Raw genomic sequence first — 23,091 nt, 5'->3', positions numbered from 1 at the left:
GCAAGTAATGATACTAAGACTTATGTGTTTCTTTTGTTTTGTTTTACCATTTCAATCATGCTGCGGTCAGCGTCAGCATCTAACATAGAGCAAACAATGCAGTAGTCCTCAGCGTTCCTGAAACACATTCATGGTTAGGTTTTAATCAAACATTATTTATTGATTAATTAAAAAAAATAATAGTACATTTTTTCCACAAATACTTCATGGCAAATTAGTCCCTGAATTTTTTTAATTAGACTTTAAGAAGGGTCTTATCTGAAAATGTTTGAAAAGCACTATTTGGTACTGTGCTGTTTGAAAAGCACTATTTAAATTGGAAGTACACACTCTAATGTGATAAGGACTTTACTGGACTTACCTCGATGTTCAAGTAGGGTGCAAGCTATCTGCATTCGCTCCAGCACAACTGCTTCTGTAGTGGTTAACACCTCACTGACCTCTCCAAAAGCAAGGTACTGTTCTGCAAACTGTGAGATTTCTCATTATTATTATAATGTAAAGTTCTAATTGTAGCTAACAATAAATGGAATCATTTGAATAAGGGTTACCTTTAACAGCAAAACTCCGCAACAGCTGGAATCCTGTTGCTTGTTGTGTTGCATAATCTGTAACTGCCACTCCATGGTGTCTTCATGCCCTCTCATCCTCAGAAAATTCCTAGTTGAACAAAAATGTTTGTAATGAAGCAAGAAATGTTTTATGTTTAATACCTGAACATAAAACATACAAGAATAATACCTCAGTATCATACATACCTCCAGTTGCGCAGAATTTTCCTGTCATAAACACCTTCATTCCCCATGGGGTCTATGAGTAGTATTTTCTGTGCAGAAATGTTGACAATCTAAAGAAAAAAGTTAATAAATTAAAAATTACAATAGTTTTTGCCACTGAAAACCTATTTAAGAATAACACTTTGAGCAAGAAACTGCTTCACAACAAATTACGCAAATTAATAACTAAATGAACACATACCACAAGAATCCAGTGTGTACCAAAGTTCACAGGGCACAGCCACATGTCTTCAACTGGGAACTTCATCTGTGGGATTGGAAGTGCAGAGTAATTTCGATTTACTTAGGTACCATGCGTCTCAGGGTGTTTTCAAATATAGTCTTGTTTAAAGGAACCGAACTCTGTCCTCAGAAATAGAAATGACTCAACTTTTTGGACCACTTCTGAACTTTCAACTTACCTTGGTGAGGCATCTGAACTTCCCAGAAAACAACGAGCTTGCAACTACTGAACAGAGCAGGTGTACAGCATTCTGTATAAGTATACAAAAATGTTACAGAACAGTAAATAAATTTTTTTGTATTTCAAAATAACTGGGCAAAGGACATTTCTTACTTACCTTTCGTCTCTCAATAACACAGTGCAGGTATGCATCAATGACCTGTTTTGAAAAATCAGAGTTTATACACCAGCAGCAACAATTTTTGAAGTAACTGCTTGAGTGCTGTACACAAAAACTTAGAAAGAAATATAATTGCTGATAAAGGTTCTTTCTGCATATACTGGAACTGGGTATTATGATGTCACAGATGTCACAACATCTGTGTTGTGGTTGATAACAATCTTTTCTATGGAAGTGAATGGGTGAAACCTTATCAGAGTTTTGCTATATAAACCCCCACCCGCACAGTTTAAATTATTAATGGTCTCTGCACTGCAAATGCTTCAGAAGGAGCAGCACTTCAAAATCAGAGTCAATAATGATAAGTTATCTTACCTCATCAGAAAGCCACCGTGACCCCTGCAGTGTTCGAAAAGAGGAATCAAATAACTTGTATGGTCCAACAACTGATTCCAAGCGCCCAGTATCCTTTGCAGCCCATAGCCTCTTTACTGAAAGAAAAATATGATAAGTTAGCTCAGGCATGCATGAGATTTTTAGTGGAAAAGCCGGGTAAAGGCCAACGGGCCACAACAGTAGTCTGTTGCAGTCATAATGTACTGGAAGCCACTAGACGTTTTTGGAAGAGGTCCAGTTAGATCTATTCCGATTAGCTCCCAGACATGTGACACCTGTCAGTGATAAAAGAATCACATTAATATATAATGTACATGATAACATTACTATTTTCTACTAAAATGCTACTGATATTTACCTTTATACACTGCAGTGGTTGCACAGCAGCCAATGGTTTTCCCATTTTTTGACACTGGTCACAAGCCAGGACCTTAAACATATTGAATGATCTTTATATTATCCAACAATCGCAATTAATTAAACAACAAAATTGCTAATGTTCTATAAAAATACTTGATCAAGTGGCGATACAGTGTTAATTACTGTACATCAATCTGGTAAGGGTCTTCAGGATAACTATGCATTCTATTGGTGCACTATTAACATACTATATATAAATGACAACTTTAAAAATACATACCCAATTAACAATGTCAACCGACATTCCATACCAGTAAAATCTGGAACACATTGCAGTTCGAGTCTTGAGTACACCAGTGTGTACTCTTGAAATAGTCCCATGGCTTCTTCTTTTGTTTTTATCACTCTCCTGTTTCCAAACAAGAGCACTCCGCCTATATTTAAAAAATGTAAAATAAATATAACTTGTATTTAACCAATAATTACATTTAGTTATTTACATTACAATACTGACCCTTCAGCCTGAATTTTGCGGCGATCTCCTAAGGGTTTGCCTCTGGGACTTATCGTATTCAGATGGGTAGGACCCAACAGACAGAAACATGAGCAGTTCCTCGTATTTGTTCTCCATAACTAAGGAGAAAATCGGACAATTTCAACATGGCTTCGAATCCATACAGTAAATAAACGACTACACAACGTTATCACGCAATTAACAAGTATGTGGTGCAAAAGTACTTTCTTCGACATAACAACGGAGCGTTTATTCAACATAACAATGGCGAGTGGTGTCCAGTAACTGCAGGAGGACTAAAATAAATTTTAAAAGCACCAAATAAACACTTGGAATATGACTTCGATTGAGCAGCTTAAGGTAAACAATTATCATCTGTAATAAAGAAGTAAAACTTTTAATACAAACCTTTTTTCGAAGCAACTGTAAAATGTAATATTGTGTTTAATTAAAAATATTAAATAGGCTGAACTCAATTTTTATCAATTTGTTATTAGAACTCAATTTAAATAAGTTACCAGTACTTTTTATGCAAAAATGCTGATAAACTCCATTTATTTGAGTTGTCTTAACTTAGAATAACTAAGTAAACTGGAAGTTTTGCTTCTCAGTGCGGAAGGATGAAAGATGTGTTTTGAAAATGCCACGTGACTACCGTCCTCCTCCCTCTCGGATCAGTCCGCATGTTCACGGTGCATTTTTATGGAATATGTTGAGCAAACCTGGAGAAGCGTCAGCTCAAGATATTATTGTTGTCATTGCTGTGGATCTTTACCTGATACACTGACTTGGTGAGTAAATGTTTACTCTTATTCAAACTGATTTTGTGGCTTCTCTTAGTTTAGCACCAGGTTTAAAATCTTGCTAGCTAGTTAGTGTTAGCCTAGCGTTGCTGCTGCCGCTGGGCTCATGTTACTTAAAAATTAACACCACAGCCTTAAAAACCTTACATAAAACTATGTGGTGAAATTTTCTGTTGATTGTTTGAAATAAATAAGTGAGATAAGAGCCCAGACAAAATTCTTCGGGGTGCAGCCGTTAGGGGTGGGGTGGGGTGGATAACAGAGCTCTCCGAAAACGTGGAAGCACTTTTGCAAATATGTGATATTTTGATAAATTAAGTAGATATTTGAGCATTACATAGCTACATTGTCGCCTGAAAATATCTTAAAAGGTTATTTTGTGACCCAGAAAGGGTAGTCTGGGGAAAAGGAGCATCGCATTTGTCGGCCACGGTTGTCGGAGCCTGTGCTTACTTGTAAGCGCCGGCAATGGCGGAGGAGCCCGCTGAAAAACTTATTACTTTTTCTGGGTCACAAAATAAACTTTTAAGATATTTTCAGGCGAGAATGTAGCTGTGTAAATTTCAAATATCTGCTCGATTTATCAAGACATCACATATTTGCAAAAATGTCTCGGCGTTTTCAGCAGACGTCTATTTTTTTTTCATGCTTTGTGGCAGCTTTAGAACATCTGTGGCATACGGTGGCCCCTAGAGGCAAAGCACGTACAAACTCCAAAACACATGCAAACTCCAAAACACTTGCAAAATCCAAAGCACGTACAAACTCCAAAACACTTGCAAACTCCAAAACACTTGCAAACTACAAAACACTTGCAAACTACAAAACACTTCCAAACTCCAAAGCACTTGCAAACTCCAAAACACATGCAAACTCTAAAACACTTGCAAAATCCAAAGCACTTGCAAACTCAAAAGCACATGCAAACTCCAAAACACTTGCAAACTCCAAAACACTTGCAAACTCAAAAGCACATGCAAACTCCAAAACACTTGCAAACTCCAAAGCACAACGGAAGTGCTCCAGGACGCTAGGGGCAGTGTTGAGCTTTTGTTACCTAGTAACTACACAAACCATGAAGTACCGGTTTGGGCTGTAGGCCGCATTTTAAGGCCGACACGTCACAGCGACACGACGAAGGCTGTCCCAATTCAAAGTCTGCTCCAACTGCGGCCCTCAAATGCGGTCCTTAATTTCCTGAATTTTAAGGATGGGTCGGTGAAGCCTTCATGGCCCAACATACCCCAGATTTCATAGCGCGGCGGTGGTGTGGATAATTTTGCCAAAAAACGGCGGAAGCGGAGCGGTCAAGAGTAAACTTTCAGAAGTAAGTGCTGAATATTATGTCACTTATTTATGCGCAAATGTTTTTATAATCAAGAACATTAAAACACTACTGTTGGCCACATGTTGGGAAAGTTATGTGACATTAGCTTGGTTTTAAAGCCATTACTTAAAAATATTAGTCGACCTTAGTCTTACAGAGAATGTGAGGATTTTATGGATAATTAAAGTCAGTCATGTATCCACAAACACAACAAGCTGAAAGTCAGTGATGCTGCTCGGTTTGCAGTCCTGAATATCACGGCACAAGCAGGATTCACTGCACTGTTAATGTTAGCTATGTTATATTGCTGCCTCTGTTCGGTGGTGTCGAGCCAAACGGACTTTAAGGTGTGTTTGAACGAGCTGACGGTTCACTCGTTAAGCTGAAAGAAGATGCTTTAATCACAGGAGTCACACATGTGTCCACTGGACCATCTGGAACTCTTCTTGTTTAGCACTCGTAATAACACAGACACTAAATCTTCCTTCTCTGTACTGTTTTGTAGCAGTGTATACACCTGAGGCTGTCACCTGTCTGTCTGTCCTGCACTCTCTCTCTGTTTCTTTCTCTCTGATTGTGGAATAAAAGTATGAACATGTATTTATAAGTTACACTTGTGTTTGAATCCTGCAGCTTATCACACATTTGATTTCCATGTGTGACAACTGCAAGTGTCCAGAGTGAGGACAGACTGAGGGACCCACTGCTGCACATCATCTGTGAGGCTTTGCACCCCTGATGATCCACCAGGACAAACTCAGCATGTGTGAGGAAGAGGAGGAGGAAGAGCCAGCAGCAGCTGACAGATGGAGAGAATAGACAGACTGTTCCCTGTTTGTGAAGGACTGCTAGAAAAGTTTAACATCACTAATGTCTGTCCTGAATCAGTCTTATTAGGTAATGTTCAAATAATGTTATCATTCCAGTGTTTTCAGTGTGGGAGAAAGTACTCAGGGCCTTCAAGTTACACACTATGAAAGGCAGCAACAAGTTTAATGTTCAGAAACCTAAAGTATGTATCAGCAGCAGAATGGAGCTAAAATAAATGTTTGTTTCAGTTCTATGAAGCTTTGAGTATTTTGGATTAGTAGCACTGCTGTGTTTGTTGCATCATATTGCTGTAATTGTTCATATGCTTTATATATTTTGAGGTAAGTTGATCTATAGTGTTACATCATATTCTATAAGGATGTTATGTGTTTGTAGACTTTCTGCCCAGTTTGACCCATTTAGCAGAAGTCAGCCTGTTTAAGGCTCTGATATCTATTCTGTGTGACTTAAAGCAGTTATGACATGCTGGAATATTTCATATATCAGTCTACTCTTCATTTTATGAGAAACAGTTATCACAGCTCGTACATTTTCTTTTTATAAATATATGTAAGCAATGAGCCAAATTTAGTAATGCCAACATACTGAAGGAACAACATTTGTCTCATATATGATACATCTACATATACACTGTCAAAGATATTTGTCTTTGAGTGGAGATTTAAGGTGATAAGACATACAAATAACTGCAACTTGAATCTGTAAGCTCAGTATTTAACACAGAGTTCATGTTAACTGCCGCAATAGCTAATAATGATCAATATAATAACTATAATATTGGCCATATTATATTTACATTACCAATGTGATATGACTTTAGTCTCATAAACAACATTAGCAAATTGTTATTTATTAACTAATCTTGAATGACTGTTCAGTACAGAAATGAAGCCCAAAAATCATGTTTTACTGTCCTGTGGTCTCAGCCTCAGATACTTATCAAATCACACAAAGCTCTTGTACAAACAAATGAACAAAATATGTTCTCCTTCATTTTTGTCAAACAAAGTTGTATGACTCGTTTCCAGCGGTTAGTATCATGGTTGCTAGGCAACCTGGGAAGCGCGACGGTCATTGGTACTTCATGGCTTGTGTAGTTACTAGGTAACAAAAGCTCAACACTGCCCCTAGCGTCCTGGAGCACTTCCGTTATGTTTTGGGGTTTGCATGTGCTTTTGAGTTTGCAAGTGCTTTGGAGTTTGCGAGTGTTTTAGAGTTTGCAAGTGCTTTGGAGTTTGCAAGTGTTTTGTAGTTTGCAAGTGTTTTAGAGTTTGCAAATGTTTTGTAGTTTGCAAGTGTTTTGGAGTTTGCAAGTGTTTTGTAGTTTGCAAGTGTTTTGGATTTTGCATGTGCTTTGGAGTTTGCAAGTGTTTTGGAGTTTGTACGTGCTTTGCCTCTAGGGGCCACCGTAGTACGTGGCATCTATTAATGTCAAATCTAGCCTTTATTTAACAACATAAGCAAACTCTATGTTACAATGATTGCACAGCCATTAAGGATCAAATCAGTTTCTGAAAAATGTTCTGTTTTTTCTCCCTCTGCTTGCTTCTTACTGTCTTTGAGGCTCGGGACCAGCACTCCTGTTGTTGGACAGAAAGACATCAACTCTGTGGTAAGTATTTTGGTTTTCCAATATATTAGCAACTGTCAGTGACATTTATATTAATCAGGCTGAACTTTAATTATACTTTAGATCAGCCTGTTTTACTTATTGTTTTGTTTGTGCTTTGGTTTGGGGAAGTTTTTTCTTCACTGATCTTTTCCTGTCTTCTGTTATTAGACTTGAGATATGACTGCACTGTGCTGTTGCTGGTGACTCCAGTTAATTCTACAAGACATGCTGTGTAAGTAAACAAACAACAACAACAACAGTTTGGTCTGCATTTCTTGAAAGATCACATCCCCCAAACTTAGTTTAGAGGGTCTACACTGTATATAGTGAAGTCTGCAAGTTTTCTAACAGCAAAATCTGTTTTGTGCCCAAAATCATTTTGCACATCATTAGAATGAAAGTTATTGGCCATGTTTGCATAGTCCTTTTTTAAAATGATGCTTTCATGACATTATTGTGTGTTGGGTGGTGGTCAGGGCTATGCAGACTGACAATTTGGGACATTGAATGTCACCTCTCCGTGGGAGGGAGCCTGAGATTGTCTAAATTGGAGTCTGTTTTATACCAAATGCAGAAAAAAATGTTTTAAGAAAGCAATTAAGTTCATGTTCCAAAAATATGATTGTTTGCTTGCAGGACACCAGGAGAGATGAGTCCTCCGTCACAGATGGTGTGGTCAGTGAAGATGGTCGCCTGCAGGTTCAAGCTCATTGCATCTCCAACCCACATCCACTGCCGCTGTACTTAAGGGAAGTTAAAGACTTTCTTCTGCACCTACATTTGGATCACCTCGATCCATGATAGTCATTCAGGCAGTAATGCCTGGACTGGAAACAAGCATCCTTAAAATATTACAACATTCCAGCTCATGTGTTGGAATGGAAAACAAATGTGTTGTTTAAATTAGAGACTGCACTTGTGACAGAACAATAAATATAAGTAATGTAAGTACAAAACAAACTGTGGTAGGCCTAAACTTATTTTCAGAATAATTAAATCTGAGACTTTGTTTCATTGTAAGATTATAACAGTGATGGCAATATAATTGTTTGTTGTTCAGCAGAACAGTGTCCAGTATGTTGGCTGTTATACTTTGTTGTGTTTGAAAATAAAAGTTGGGCTCATTTTAACATCATTACAAAAATTTTTGTTAATTATTTTTAATCATATTCATGGTACCACAAATTGTTTTTTCATTTAGTTGAACTTAACATGTTTGTCAGTAGGTAAACAATTAGTATTGTACAGTCAGAAATATCAAGTTATTGTTAATACTGCAGACTTGCAATGTATAAGTTGTCCTAACAGTCATCTTAAGTAAGCTTTACTTAGTTTTTTTTTTGAGGCAACGAGTTTCCATAATTTTTTTGAGTTCTGGGAACTAACAAGGCTGTACAGTGTACTCAAAATGAGTAAGTTGCCCTAACTTGGTCATCTTACGTAAACTTGATCCAATTTTTTGAGTTCTGGGAACAAATGAGCTTGTACAGAGTACTCAAAGTAAATAAGTTGTCCTAACTTAGTCATTTTAGCTAAGCTTTACTCAATTTTTTTTTGAGGCAACGAGTTTCCATAATTTTTTGGAGTTCTGGGAACTAATTAGATTTTAGGCTGTAGTGATGGGTCGTTCGCGAACGAAATGGCTCTTAGAGCCGGATCTTTGACGTGAACGACGCGAGGCGGCTCCTTATCGCGAGCCGTCTCGTGGGTTTTTTTTTTTTTTCCCCCTTCTCTCAGCCTCTCTCTCGCACTTTTTTTTTCCGCTTCACTCCACACATGAGCCTTGTGCTTGCGCTGAGCAGAGGGGAGGGGCGGTAGTTACACTTGCAGTAGCACAGGAACAGAGCCAGAGGGAGAGAAAGAAAGCCAGGGACAACAACGTCACATTAGAAAGGTATAGTAATCATCCACAACTATTTTCAGTTGCAGATGATAAAGGATTCAGAAAGTTTATTCATGCGGGCCCATATGACAGAGAATATGCATGTTCTTTTTGTTTTCATATTTTAATTTATATTTAATTGTGTTGTGGTTTGCAGTGTTTTGTGTTGTTTCACTTTAAATTTGTAAAAGGAAAAAGCTGAAAATTTAAATAGTTAAAAGTTGAAATGTGAATAGTTGATTTTTGTACTATACGATTTATTTATTACATTTTATGTGGAGTGAATAAATAAAAGTATATTTACAGTGGACCCTAGAGACAAAGCACATACAAACTTCAAATCACGTACAAACCCTGAAGCACGTACAAACCCTGAAGCACGTACAAACTCCAAAACACGTAAAAACTCCAAAACACGTACAAACTCCGAAGCACATGAAAACTCAAAACACGTACAAAAGACAACAGAAGTGCTCCAGGATGCTCGGCGCAGTGTTGAGCTTTTGTTACCTAGTGGCTACACAAGCCAGCAAGTACCAACGACCGGATTTGGTGTGTGGTAGTAACAGGTAAATGAACATTGTTTTTAAATTATTTGAATATATATGAGTGCCTGTGTATAAATACTTAAACAATACACACATGCTTTCAATTGTTTAATTTAAGTGATCTAGTAGCTCTGCTTTGGAAGTTCAGTTCATGCTAGAAATGTGTTTTGGAGTTTGTACGTGTTTTGTCTCTAGGGGCCACCGCATATATTTATATATAAACATATATAAATAAAACCACTTTTTTAACGTTAGTAATTCCTTTTGTGCATAATTTTATATTATTGTTAATAATAAATTAATTAAAGCAACTAAACAACCTGAAGAGCCGGTTCGGAGCCGAAAGAGCCGGATCGCTAAAAAGAGCCGGAAATCCCATCACTAGAAGCAACGAGATCGGCACAAAAGCAACGAGATCGGCACAAGATCGGGGTAGGATGAAATAATAGGCGTGTACTATTTAAACCGGAAATATGACCGTTTTGAATTGTGCGCATGCGCAGTAACAAGTAGGACAGCTTGATAGGTAGGACGTCTTGTCAGAACACCGGTCATTGGTACTTCCTGGCTTGTGTAGTTACTAGGTGACAAAAGCTCAACACTGCCCCTAGCGTCCTGGAGCACTTCCGTTGTGATTTGGAGTTTGCATGTGTTTTGTATTTTGCATGTGTTTTGGATTTTGTACGTGTTTTGGATTTTGCACGTGTTTTGGATTTTTTAAGTGTTTTGGAGTTTGCATGTGTTTTGTATTTTGCATGTGTTTTGTATTTTGCATGTGTTTTGGATTTTGTAAGTGTTTTGTATTTTGCATGTGTTTTGGAGTTTGCATGTGTTTTGTATTTTGCATGTTTTTTGTATTTTGCATGTGTTTTGTATTTTGCATGTGTTTTGGAGTTTGCATGTGTTTTGTATTTTGCATGTGTTTTGTATTTTGTACGTGTTTTGTATTTTGTACGTGTTTTGTATTTTGCACGTGTTTTGGATTTTGCACGTGTTTTGGATTTTTTAAGTGTTTTGTATTTTGCATGTGTTTTGTATTTTGTACGTGTTTTGTATTTTGCACGTGTTTTGGATTTTGCACGTGTTTTGGAGTTTGCATGTGTTTTGTATTTTGCATGTGTTTTGGAGTTTGCATGTGTTTTGTATTTTGTACGTGTTTTGGATTTTGCATGTGTTTTGGATTTTGTAAGTGTTTTGGAATTTGTTCATGCTTTGTCTCTAGGGGCCACCGTAAAAGTAGCAGTCTGGGGGAACAAGTTCGAAAAAGGGGTAAACTCACCCAAGTTGAGCCACGTTTCAGTCACCAGGAGAAAGTCCAAATTACGAGTGGTGAAAAAGTCATTCAGGATGAAGGTTTTGTTAGCTAACGACCTGGTGTTAACCAGGGCCAGTTTAGCTAACGTAGTATTCACTGCAGGCTCGGATGATCGACGTAGAGGGCGAAGATTCTGGTAATCCACTCCACCCCTGTAAAGCTGTGGGGAAGGATACCGTGGACGCTGGATATCTTGAAGTGGAGTCACCGGTACATTCCAACGAGGTGCCGATTCCAGGGAACGCCAGAAGATAAACAACTTACTGTCCGAGGCAAAGTTCTTTAGAAGAGCACGAAGATTAATCAGCGGGAATACTGCTGTGCGTAGCAATGCAGTTTCTGAGTTTTACCAGTATTCCACCCCGTTTCCCTCTTCTTGTGTAGGAATTCTTCCTGAGGGGAAGGCTATGGTAAATGGCCTGCATTTGTATAGCGCTTTACTCAGTCCCTAAGGACCCCAAAGCGCTTTACACTACATTCAGTCATTCACCCATTCACACACACATTCACACACTGGCGATGGCAAGCTACATTGTAGCCACAGCTGCCCTGGGGCGCACTGACAGAGGCGAGGCTGACGGACACTGGCGCCACCGGGCCCTCTGACCACCACCAGTAGGCAAACATGGGGTTAGTATCTTGCCCAAGATAGGTGGATAACAGTTATAGGTGGATAGGTGGATAACAGTGGAGAAACAGTGGTATGGTTTGTACCACAGGTGGGACTCGGTAATCCTCGCCTCCTAGGGCCATATGATACTGCTCATCAACAGTGGCTCGGATGGTTGATAGCAATTGGAAATCATACACAAAAAGAGTAGAGACATTGTTGAGAACAAAAGATATAAGCAGGGTTAGTGAAATCAAAACAGGTAACAGCTGACTGCGAGCCGCACACACAGGCGCCATCTTTAATTACTCTTCTCCTTCCTCTTTCCTCCCTCCTTTAGCTTTTTAGAAGTGAGAACTTTTTTTATAGAGCAACAAACTATTTTTCCAGGATAAATGATGATCTTCTGAGTTAGTAAGAAACAATTTCCTCCCCAGCTTATGAGTTATAACCAAACAGTCTCTGTAAGGGAATGGGGTTCTGGAGGGAAAACAGGAGGAGAGAAGCTGTAGATAAGTGATGAAACATTTTAGCTCAGCCTGTTGAGTCATGAATTCCTCTTGTCTTCGCTGCTACAGTCCTCGACTTATAACAATGCTCTGCATTAAAACTTTTAGATAAAAATCAGTGATGAATGAAGGGAATAAGCAAATAATTTAGCCAATAGGTGACTGAATTATCACCTCATGTCTGACAGTAACATTAATATATAACTTCCATCACAAAAAGATAGCTTTTCAAAAATGCTCATTTCTTTCTTAACTTTTTTCTCCACAATGTTTCACACCAGCATGAGAAAACATTGCCAACCTGACAAAGAATCAGGCCATAGAAACCCACAAGACACTAAAACACTAAATATGAAACCCACATGTGGGTGTAACATTTAAACTAAAGGAAGCAAACAGACAGAGGGACCAAAACCACACTCACGTAGAGAGAGACAGAGGGGCACAGAGAGGAATTCAGGAGGCAAACAAAAGAAGAGAACTCTTAGTAAAACATAAACGTAAAGATTACAATAAAAACACAAGAATTAATATACAATTAATATACAATACAAACAAGGAAGAAGGAAGTCAAAGAAATTAAAAAGATTTTCACTTGTTCTGAGCATGTGGTAAAAGGTTTGATTTCATGTTGTACTTGTGGTGGCTGGTTTGTACAGTTGTTTCTGCAAAGTATACATGTTGCCACAGTGAAACTGGAGCAAAGAGGATCACAGGTGGTTCTTATTCACACACATTTGTGCACATTGCATGCAGAGGCCCCTGATCTCACAAATCAGATTCCTTTTTATTCAGTTTGAGCTTTTCTTCAGAAAGATAACCAAGTCATAACTAACCAGCACAGTCAGTGTACATCTAATGTTACAAAATCACCTGGCTCACAGTTGATTGTGTGACAATCATGCAGCAAAGTGAAATCCGATAAAAAACAAAGCCCAGGTGCAAGTGCATGCAGTGGAGGTGGGGTGGCGTGCAGAAGGGGCTTGAGCACCTGCACCCTTTTTAATGTGTATGTGTGTGGAGTCCGGGCTGTGCCCCTCAACAATAACATTTCACTATTAATCACAACTTTTGTAATTAAAAGGATCTGGCTTGCATCAGTTACATGACTCTCATTAGCCAATACTCACCCTTAACGGCACAGAGAATGTTAGTCAATGACTAGAACTTGACTGCATGCTGAAGTGGCAACCCCGAACCCTACTCAAGTAAATTTAAGTAAATGTTACCGTTTGAAAAAAATGTACTTCTAAAAGTACTTTTATTGCACCATGTTCATTCAGTCATGAGCTGTTGATGGCTGAAATGCCACCTCAGCATGCAGTGAAGCTTTATAGAGTCTTGCTAATGACCTACTAATTGTATTTAGGTGTGTTGCAACCTAAATACAATTGTCCTGATGACAGTGATGTAGTATGATGCGATTCCATATTAAATTCTTGATGAATGTAGGTTGTTGTTATTCAACCTGGTTCTATGTAACTTTGAGCACCCACCTCGTCAAACATCTGCACAGACCTGCCCAGGTGCAACAATACACTCAGAAAGTTACATTGGTGCACTTGGGTTACATTTTCTATGGGGTTTGAGGATGGCTGCACTATTTGCTTAAGAATCAAAATCACCATCTATGTAGGGAACATTTGGACAATCTCCATAAAACACGCTTTTTGTTAAAAACTTTTCAACAAGTTGACCTACAACCATCATTTGTTGTGAACTGAAGGGTCACCCAAGGAAAGGACCTAAATACAGACACCAAGATGCAGAGGAAACTATTTACACGAGTGTTTATTTGACAGCAGAGATTGTGAGACACAGTGGAAATGGCTACGGGGAAGTGGCGACTGGAGCTGAGTGAACCACCTTTCTAGTAAAGAAAATTCAGTGTAACTCCAAAGTCAACCCCAAAGACAAAATCATAAATGGTAGTACACATCTAGTCTGTCAGGGTTGGGTTTTCTTTTCTTTCTTTGTCTCTCTGCACTAGCTCCATTTCCTATAAGTGTCAAGTGGTGTTGCTGGACTTAATGCTCCATTTCTGAATGGAGTGATTAAATCTGGATAAAGTTAAGTAGTGATGGGCAAATGAAGTTCACTAAAGAACTGACTCCTGTACTGAAAACCAAATTACTCAAAGCTTTTTAACACAGTTCTCTTTGCCCTCAAAGTTTGATTCTGTTAAGCTGGACGAAGCGTTTTCAGTGGGAGAAATGTTTTGTCACTCATCCAAGTGACTTCTTCAGTCTCTTTGGTGACATCTGGTGCCCCAAAATATTAAGAACAGTTTGAATCTCAACTTGAAATGAACTACCTCATTATAACTGTACAGAGCTAAATTGACATCTTGTGTTTAATATCATGTGACAGTTATGTCTGATATCGGGCTACTGCTGTGTTGCTTTAACATGTATTTTGTTGGGTGAAAAAATGATGTTGACTGTTTGATTAATTAAACATCTAAACATAACTATATGTATAGTGTATTTCTTATGTGTGTTTTAGACCCGGGGTAGAAGAACTTTTGTTCTTTTATTTATTGCCCAAAACATTTGTAGTATATAAAATACATTAATGCAATTAAGTGCATGTTTCCCACCTTTTTGTGCTCACACAGGCTTAGTGTGACCCCACTGCTGCCACTAAGGCAGTGTAATTCTGTAGAAAATGCTGTTTTAAGGAACAAATTATTAAGACAAATTATTTTTCTGTTTCTCTTTTTTTTTAGTTTCCAACACAGATAGGAAACTTCTGCATTTAACTCAAACCCTAAAAATGTTTCCTGTAATCATCAGTTATCTGTTTTTGAAGTCTTTTTTTCATTAAAATTGCAGTTCCACCAAATTTACTGCATTGCAATGGTGTAAAATAGACACAATTTAAAATGTACCAAAGTAAAGCTCACGCTAATTATGTGCATCCAACCAGCCTTTTTGTATTATTGGTTTTAGGTTTGAGCCTAAATGTGTCTGTTATATATATCTGTCACAACCAGTAGATGGCACCAAGCCACCGGTATATGTAACTTTGAGAGTTCCAAGTAATAAACAGAAAAAGAGAGTAAACCAAAAATTTTTTTTAAAAAAACAAAGAAATGTGTCTGCGTGGTTCATTGTGTGTATGTATTGTTTACACACTGACCTTAATGGAGTAACATAACATAAATTGGCAACAAGTTGACAAGTTAAAAGACTTAAAGATGGTCCTTATAGAAGGTAAATGTGGGAACACAAGAGGTAGGGCAAAGTGGGGGATTTGTGCCAGGAGGTAAGCTGTACCACCCCTTGTTTCTAGGGAAACAGAAGAAATTGGTCATGCGACCACACATTTTTCAAGAGTCAGCTATTTTACTCATCCTGCAAAGAAGAGACCCTGGTTGCATGAAAATTAAACACATTTAAGTTAAAAAACGATTTTTTGCCTTTCAAAGTGAAATTTCTATCATCAAGATTTTTTGGTTGTTTTGTCTTAACAGTTATAGACAAGTCTGAAAACATTTCACAGATGTTTTAGTGCGTTGGTAAGCTACACTGTGAGTCTATACACCTAGCATGATGTTAGATAAAAACTGCTGGATGATGCTTTTTTGCCATAATGGCAGGCTTGGGGTGATTTGTGCCAAGGGTTCTCGTTTAAGTTGTGCCACTAGCACAACTCAACCCAACTTATGAATATTTTAAATATATTATATTATTGTAATTGTAGAGGTGCATTTTTACAATTTATCGCTGTGACTTTATTAATTTAAGACCAAAAATATAAATAGACTGAAGTTATAAAAGGGAGGAGAGGCAGGCCTTCCACTCCTTTAGAGGACATGGACAGAACAGTGAACAAGGTGGAAAAGGAGAAGTCCATTCATCTGGTATTGAGGAAGATGAAGATATTCAGGATGCATTAAGACGATACATGGAGAAGAGAAAGATTGATGGAAAAGAAATAAGGCTATAAAAGGATATAAAAGATCTGGACTTGCCAATCAAGACTTTGACATGGAGAAAGAGTTGGCAGATCATTTAAAGGTGCTAGCACCCTTTATAAATCCAGTTCAGGGTATTTGAGTATGCACAAAGAAATGACATTTTGATCCAGCTGGCAGGGATATCAGAGTGTGCATATATTAAGAAAAATTAAAAGGGAACATTAATAATTATTTCCCCAAATGCTCATTTTCAGTTATCAAAATGCAGATAGCTCATAGAGAAGCAAAGTTGGGTTCTTATTTAGAGACTATAGTTTGACATATGTAAATATGAAAGTAATTGTGATTGGATTGGTTGATGGTGCCGACACTGTTGTTTTTAAGGTGAAGTAGTAATAGGTCTGTGAATGGAAAAGCCATCTTCACTTTCAAAAAAAATGATGATGGAGTCATCCCTGGAGAAGATGTGCATAAAAAAACAACTACCCACACCACGAAAACTTGGCGGTACAGCCAGAAGGCAGCAGTGGGTATCATCAACAATTTGATGTTATGGAGTCTGTGAAGAGAATTGCAGTTAATGTCGTCTTCATTTGAATTTCATTTTGTTCTGAACACGAGGTTTTTTTCCCCATAATAATGAACATCTCAAATTAGAAACTGCATTTTGTGTTTAATTTTGTTATGTTTGTGTAATATTTTAATTTGTTAGATAATCTGAAATATTTAACCTTGCCAAACATACACAAAAAAAGAGAACTCAGGAAGGGAGCAAACACTTTTTCATACCACTGTATTTCAAAACTATTTGCTGCGTTTTTTTTCCTGTGTGGAAATAACAGATGACTCCAGACGTCACTGTGGTTTTTCAAGTGAAGTATGAAATACCACAGTATGCATCAGCCTGTGGGTGGACTGTTTAGAATAAATAAAATACCAAATTAACCACTCTCCTGTTAATATAGCACATATACAGCTGTGCCAACTAATTCTCAGTTAAGTCTGTTAAGTGACCACACCAACTGGTTCACTGACCTTCATTCATAGAACTAGTGTTACCTCTGTAACCATCTGTTTTATTTCATGCTTCTAAACAAGCCACCACTGTTACACTAATGGTGCTTGAAAATGAACAAAACAGTCTAGCAAATAAAGTCAGGAGAGACGTGTACCAAGGCTACAAATCTCAAGACACACGTAAAACAGTAAAGGATTCATTGACAAAGTGAAGAAACGGGTCATCCATGAAGACTATAGCTGAAAAAGCAATAAAACTGAAGAGACTTATGTTGCTTCTGACGACAAAGTGGTACAGTCGTCTCCGTAAGCTAACTGGCTAGTTAGCTGCCAACATTAGCGTAAACAGCGAGCTACTTACTAATATTGATAGCTGTAAATGTTATGTTACAGTTCTGCTAAAAAACATGTGCGTCTCGAATGGATGAATTTGTCGCCAAGCCAACAACATGCACACCTCGGCATCTGCAAATTTCATTGAAAGTGTAATAAACTATGATCTTGTCTTTATTTTTAGTTAGCACATAACTTAAACACTTAAAGCTGTAAGTGGATGATAGTTATACAAGAGCAGATGCATGCTGGTGCAGTAACCTGTACATTTTATGTCCAATGGATGCATGATCTGGTTAGTCAACTAATCGCAAAAATAGTTGGTGACTAGTCAAAATAATCATTTTGTATTCCGTGTATTCAGAGAATTTCTGGAGGAGACAAGTTTCTGTGATGTACTTAAGTCAGCTGTATAGATGGTGAAGTGTTTTGTTTTGGTTCCGTCGCCCTTGTTGTTGTTGTGGTTGTGAGTGTGTTTGTGTGAGTGGGTGTGGAGTAGAACACGTGGTCTGTGACATCGGCTGTTGTTGTTATCATGGGTTCCTAAGCAACCAAGAGTGCGTCAGAGGGTGACAGACATTTATGATGGAATTCGCTCCTGGCAGCACAAAGTATTTAAACAAAAGAGAGCGACGGCTCCTTAGCTGCGCGGGTTCATGCGAGCATGGTCGCGCGGGTTTCACGCGGACCTGAGCCGTGTGGTTAATCGCAGGCTTATAAATGGAAGAGATTCAAATCTTAGAAGTTTTCAGAAAACACGGCAGCCTTGAAGAGCGTGTGGAGAAGGCCAGCCCACATCAGCAGCAGTTAAGATATGCTCTGGTGAATGGCTTTCCCCCACCCCTTGCTGAAAAAAAGTGGTTAGATAATTCTTTAGATTGCCCTGATCAACAACAGCCTGTGCTCCAGACCATTAATTTAACCAGTTGTTAAAAGTAATCTGCATTAAGCTTAGGGTTGCTCAAATTCAGTACAATGACATATGAGCTGAAGTAAAATAGGTAAATATTTAAACTAATGAAGTGCATAGAGGCACTTGACCTGTTTGAAAGACTGTCGTCTTATTATGAGCCATTGTTGAGATATAGAGCACACCTATGAAAACAACTAATGCTGAACCCTGTATGAAACAGCTGAAAACTACATGATGGAGAAGCTGAATTGAATATGAAAGTGCAAGTCTTTGCCACTGTGGGCAAAGCATGCAACCACTGTGTGAGGTTGCGTTGCGGTCTCTTCTGAGCTGATGAGCGAGCTACACATTATCAGATCGAGAGCTGGCTGAGAACTCATCAAAGAGAGGGAAACAAAACTTTGATAACTATGATAACTGGAGTGTGCAGCGTTTCCGTGAGTTCTTTCAGATGCGCAGCAATTTTCCTGCATCTTGACTCATGTGTGTAGAGTGTTCATAGCATCAGCATCATGTTCTTGTTTATTTGTTTTGTTGGGTTGAAAAATAATTAAATAAACTTCTGATCATACTTATGGATCACCATGGCACATATCATCAGCCATATGATTTATTTATGCAGATGACAAAAGTGAGTGTGAATGTGCCTGACGTCACAATGTGTGTGTGCGCTGTGTAAAAGTAATTACCACCAATTGTGAGAGCGGTGATTCTGCAGGTCACAGGCTATTGTAAAGGGAAAAAAAATAAGAATAAAAACGAGACAAAATTTACATTGTAGATGAAAAAAAAAATAATAGGAAAAAGGTTTTGTGTTTATCAGCCAAGAACAACTACAATCTCATTTTCTGCTTTTAAGAAAGGTGAGTTCACAAAAAATAGAGAGAGAGTGATGTGTGTTGGTTAAGCAGTGATGATAATAATGGAAAAGTCTTAGTTTTTAACTTTCAGATGAAAAGCAGACCTAAATCAATTTTCCACATTCAGCGGTCGGAAGAACGTTATAGGTTAACATCATTGGAAACGTTCAGCCCAAGTTTCTGGCTAACTTGTTTACAGCACCATGTGTCCCTCAACCTCACATGCAAGCTCTCACTCCTCCCTGAAGTCAAGGAATGCAGTTCCAAAGAGCAATAACATGGCAGATAAAGACACAGCAGCATAGCCCTGAGCAGAGAGACCCAGCAAGCAGCAGCAGTGTGGACAAACAGCATCGGAGAAGAAGAGAAAACCCATCATCCTGGCTGATTGGATGAATGGCACTGTGTTTCCAACAAAACTGCAAATTCACTGTGCCTGTGAAAAGGACTTTTGAGGAGACTGTTGGAGTTTGACATTTGCCACTTTTGGAGTAAAATGGCAAGAAGAGACAGTGGAACACAGGACAAAGCTGAAAGAGAACTGCCAGCTATTGGACTGTTGAAGTGGGAGAGGACAACAGAGTGAGTAGGTGAGAACACAGAGGAATGCTGTTGTTTAATGTGGGAAATCAAAATTTGGGTTAGCAAACCTGGGAAAAAGAAAACTGACTGCTTAAGGGGGAAAATTGTGAAGGAGTTTGAAACACTGCAAAAAGAAGCATATACAAAATCACACACACAAACAGAACATGTATTAACCCTACTAACACTTACAAATACAAGCGAGCTCATGAAGATTAGACAGCATCTTAAGCATGTGAGTCTGTTTATCATCTTGTCCAAGTCACTTCGTGTGATGAAGAGTGATGCAAAGACCAGTGGACTCATAGCAGATTAGTTAGGAAATGATCAAATAATAGCAGAGAAGTGTGTAGGAAAGGCAGCTTTAAGAACATGCCCTGCTGGAGATGCAGCTCCACAGACATCGATTAAACCTGCCTAATAACACACACACACACATGCAATGAAAATCAGCTTGTTATCTCTCATCAGTGTTAAAATAGTGTAAATTTAACAGACACTTGTTATCAAATGCTGAGTGTATCCAATGCTGACAACTAACTCTCTAGGTTGCAGGACAACAGTTTAATTTTTGTGGGGAAAAAAAGATTCTGGTTTGACCAACCAGTGATCAGACAATAAATTTAGTTGTTAATATAGTAAATTGGGAGATGCTTTCTGCTTGACTGATGCAGGACAAGTAATTTACTGTATGAGGGAAATTTTATTTTTGTGATAATATTTTGAACATGCATTTCTGTTGTCCTGTCAACTTGGTGGTTGACAGGACAAGTTGACAGGATAAGTGGTTGACAGGATAAGTTGATCTTCCTTAGATTAATTGCGGGTGAATCCTGCACCCAGATACACAACTCTGAATACGTCAGAACAAACTTCTTTTGTGAAGTCCATGACAACATGTCACATGTTTTATGATGACAGAGAAAAAGGGAAACTGAATAAAATGGGTCTGTGGCCTAAATGAGTGAAAAGCACAGACATGGGGATTAAACTTATATCTAATAAGATATTAGGGTTATGTTGTCTGTTGTGTGGCTGATGGATGGTTTGGAGTTAATCTAGCTGATGATTTTTCTTTTGTTGTGAAGTTGAGCCTGCCAATTAGTATGATGGTATGATAAATCATGCCAATGGTATGATTTACCCTCCTGGGATGAGGAGCATGTGTCATGACTTAATGAGGCCTTTTTATTTTGATACTTTCACAGTGCACTGAAAGTTTTGTTTGATAATCTCTGTTTGAGCAGATCTGCACGATTAGAACAGAAGCGCTATACGACACGTCGTTGAGAAAACTGTTGCAAGTGAGTTTCTCCACATTAAAATGGGCTCAGGAGAAAGTCACTTATCTGGGACAATTAGAAAATAGGTCCCTGCCCAAAAAAGGATTCAGCGAGGTAATCCGATCTAAAGTTCTTTTTCTTTTTTGAAATGACGTCATTTTGCTGAGGGTTGAAACGAAATGCGACAATAGGTTCCACTATCAGCAAAGAATGAATGAATGAATGGAAAATGAGTGAAAGGGAAAAACTGACTAACTCGTAGAAGCTGACAAAAGCTGACAAGACTGACTGACTTAACACTGTTGTGTGAAGTTAACCCTCACCTGACAAAGGTGTGGCTGTATCTCTGTGTGTGTCTCTGTTGCAGGGACAGAAAGAGACAACAGGAGGAAACTTGGGTCACATGACTATGTGAACTCTGCAAATTTAACCTTTTGAGTGTATACACCTGCGCAGCGCTAACATTTGCATTCTCTTTTCTACAGCATTACAGTTCTTCATGTGATTTGATCATGTGATTTATAACAGGACACAACTGGTTGATGTTTTTCTACTACAGGATTTCTGGGTTTATGTGTGAAGAAAACTGTGTTTACAGGTTATGAGTTGGTAATGCTATTACACTGTGTTGTTGGGAAAATGTTGAAGGTTACTTTGACGATGTGAATAACATGTGAGACATTTCCTATGTTGAAACTAGTGTCACTCCTTTTCACAGCTATGGATGGCTAACTTTATGGTCTTTTTATAGCACCTCTGGAACCTGTCAACTTGTGCCTGACCACCAGGATTGTCCATTTTTGTTGCTAATGTTTGTTTTTTCTAAGAGTGCATGTAGAGGATTCAGCAGAAGTGGACAAGTGACATGAGAAAGCAAATAGGAGATGCAGTGTTTATGGAATAGTTTAATATGGGGCTCATTAGCTGGCCACTACTGAGCTCCTAGTGGTAGATGAGTGGAGTGGCTTTGCTTAAGGGAAGTCACCGATTACATTAATGTTGTCTGAGTACATGGGATGATCCATGTCTGGGGCAAATTATGGTAATAATTGTAGTTTACTGATTTGAGAAAACCTGCACATGATACTTGTCTTGTTGATGCTGAATGCTTTATTACTCTTATGATACAATTGTTTACCAGTGTGGAGTTTGATTTCACTTCCAGATCTTGTTTTCCAGGCCATGACGGTGTGTATGCAGGCTCCAGGCGGAACTAGGTTTTGAGCAGACTTAATATGCAAAGCACGCTAACATCTTTTATTGCAGGGTTATGGAGCTACTCTGGCGGAGATGCCCTGATGTTGCCTGGGAAATGATCTAGCTAACCTTTTTCTTTAAGACAGGAATCTAGGTTTGATGAGTTGACTCATGGGACTGTCCATGCGTCAAGAGGAGGGGTCCAGAATTAACATGAAACAATGTTTTCTATGATTTTTGCAGTGATTTGTGTGATTAACAGTTCATTTACGAGTATTAAACCTATGCAAGTGGTGCATCCATGTTCAGATGAGGCTTTGATGGTCCATAAATGAAGTTCACTGAACTAAAGGGGAATGTGGTTTGATGATGGTTTCCATGCTTTCCAAATAGAAGTTTTTCCCCCTAGCAAAGAAATACAGGTGCAGCAGTCAGAGTATTGCCGAAAGGAATCTCCTGAGAAATCTTCAGAGGCCCAGTGAGAAACAAGAACCATTCCAGGCATAGCTGACAGCCCAGGCAGTGGTTGAGGTCAAAGGTCGAGCTGTTTGGGGCCCATCATGAGATCAGATTCCGGAGCCACAGCAAGGACCATGAAGCTGCGTTGGAATGAGAGCTGTGCCAAGGGGGGCTTTCCAGAGGCCAACAGAGGAGATTGTGGACAACAGACGGGCACCTGAAGGATGAGGGGAGCGTGCCAAGCTCCATCGACAGCGCAGAGGGAGTCCAAGGATGGCATCATGATTCTGTGAAAAGCACAAGAACCAGAAGCTATCGTGGTGATGACAGCAGTTTCCTATGAACATCTCCTAATGCTGCGTCACTATACTGTGCATACGATGGCACACTGAAGACTGCTGTGATCATAACAGCAGTAAGATAACTGAACCCAGCACCCTTCCCACAGAGGGTTTTTC

At 38.7% G+C, this 23,091-nt stretch overlaps 1 protein-coding gene across 2 annotated transcripts; it reads right to left on the bottom strand.

Annotated features, from left to right (window-relative positions):
* Positions 1–242: 242 nt before the first annotated feature.
* LOC120442308 lies at positions 243–2,666 on the bottom strand. 2 transcript variants are annotated; one of them, XM_039618640.1, is made up of 10 exons: positions 2,631–2,666; positions 2,397–2,550; positions 2,115–2,186; positions 1,736–2,031; positions 1,358–1,399; positions 1,199–1,270; positions 979–1,044; positions 759–847; positions 552–660; positions 243–470 (listed from the first exon to the last, which is right to left on the bottom strand). In XM_039618640.1, the coding sequence occupies exons 4-10, from the start codon at positions 1,883–1,885 to the stop codon at positions 312–314; spliced, it is 687 nt and encodes a 228-aa protein (XP_039474574.1). In that variant the 5' UTR covers positions 1,886–2,031; positions 2,115–2,186; positions 2,397–2,550; positions 2,631–2,666; the 3' UTR covers positions 243–311. The 2 variants fall into 2 exon arrangements, with proteins under 2 accessions (XP_039474574.1, XP_039474575.1); XM_039618641.1 differs by lacking the exon at positions 2,115–2,186.
* Positions 2,667–23,091: the final 20,425 nt, after the last annotated feature.

This window comes from Oreochromis aureus, linkage group 10 (assembly GCF_013358895.1).
Source record: "Oreochromis aureus strain Israel breed Guangdong linkage group 10, ZZ_aureus, whole genome shotgun sequence".
Taxonomy (NCBI): domain Eukaryota; kingdom Metazoa; phylum Chordata; class Actinopteri; order Cichliformes; family Cichlidae; genus Oreochromis; species Oreochromis aureus.
The sequence above is the reverse complement of the archived record's forward strand: the minus strand, read 5'-3'. Positions and strand labels throughout refer to the sequence as shown.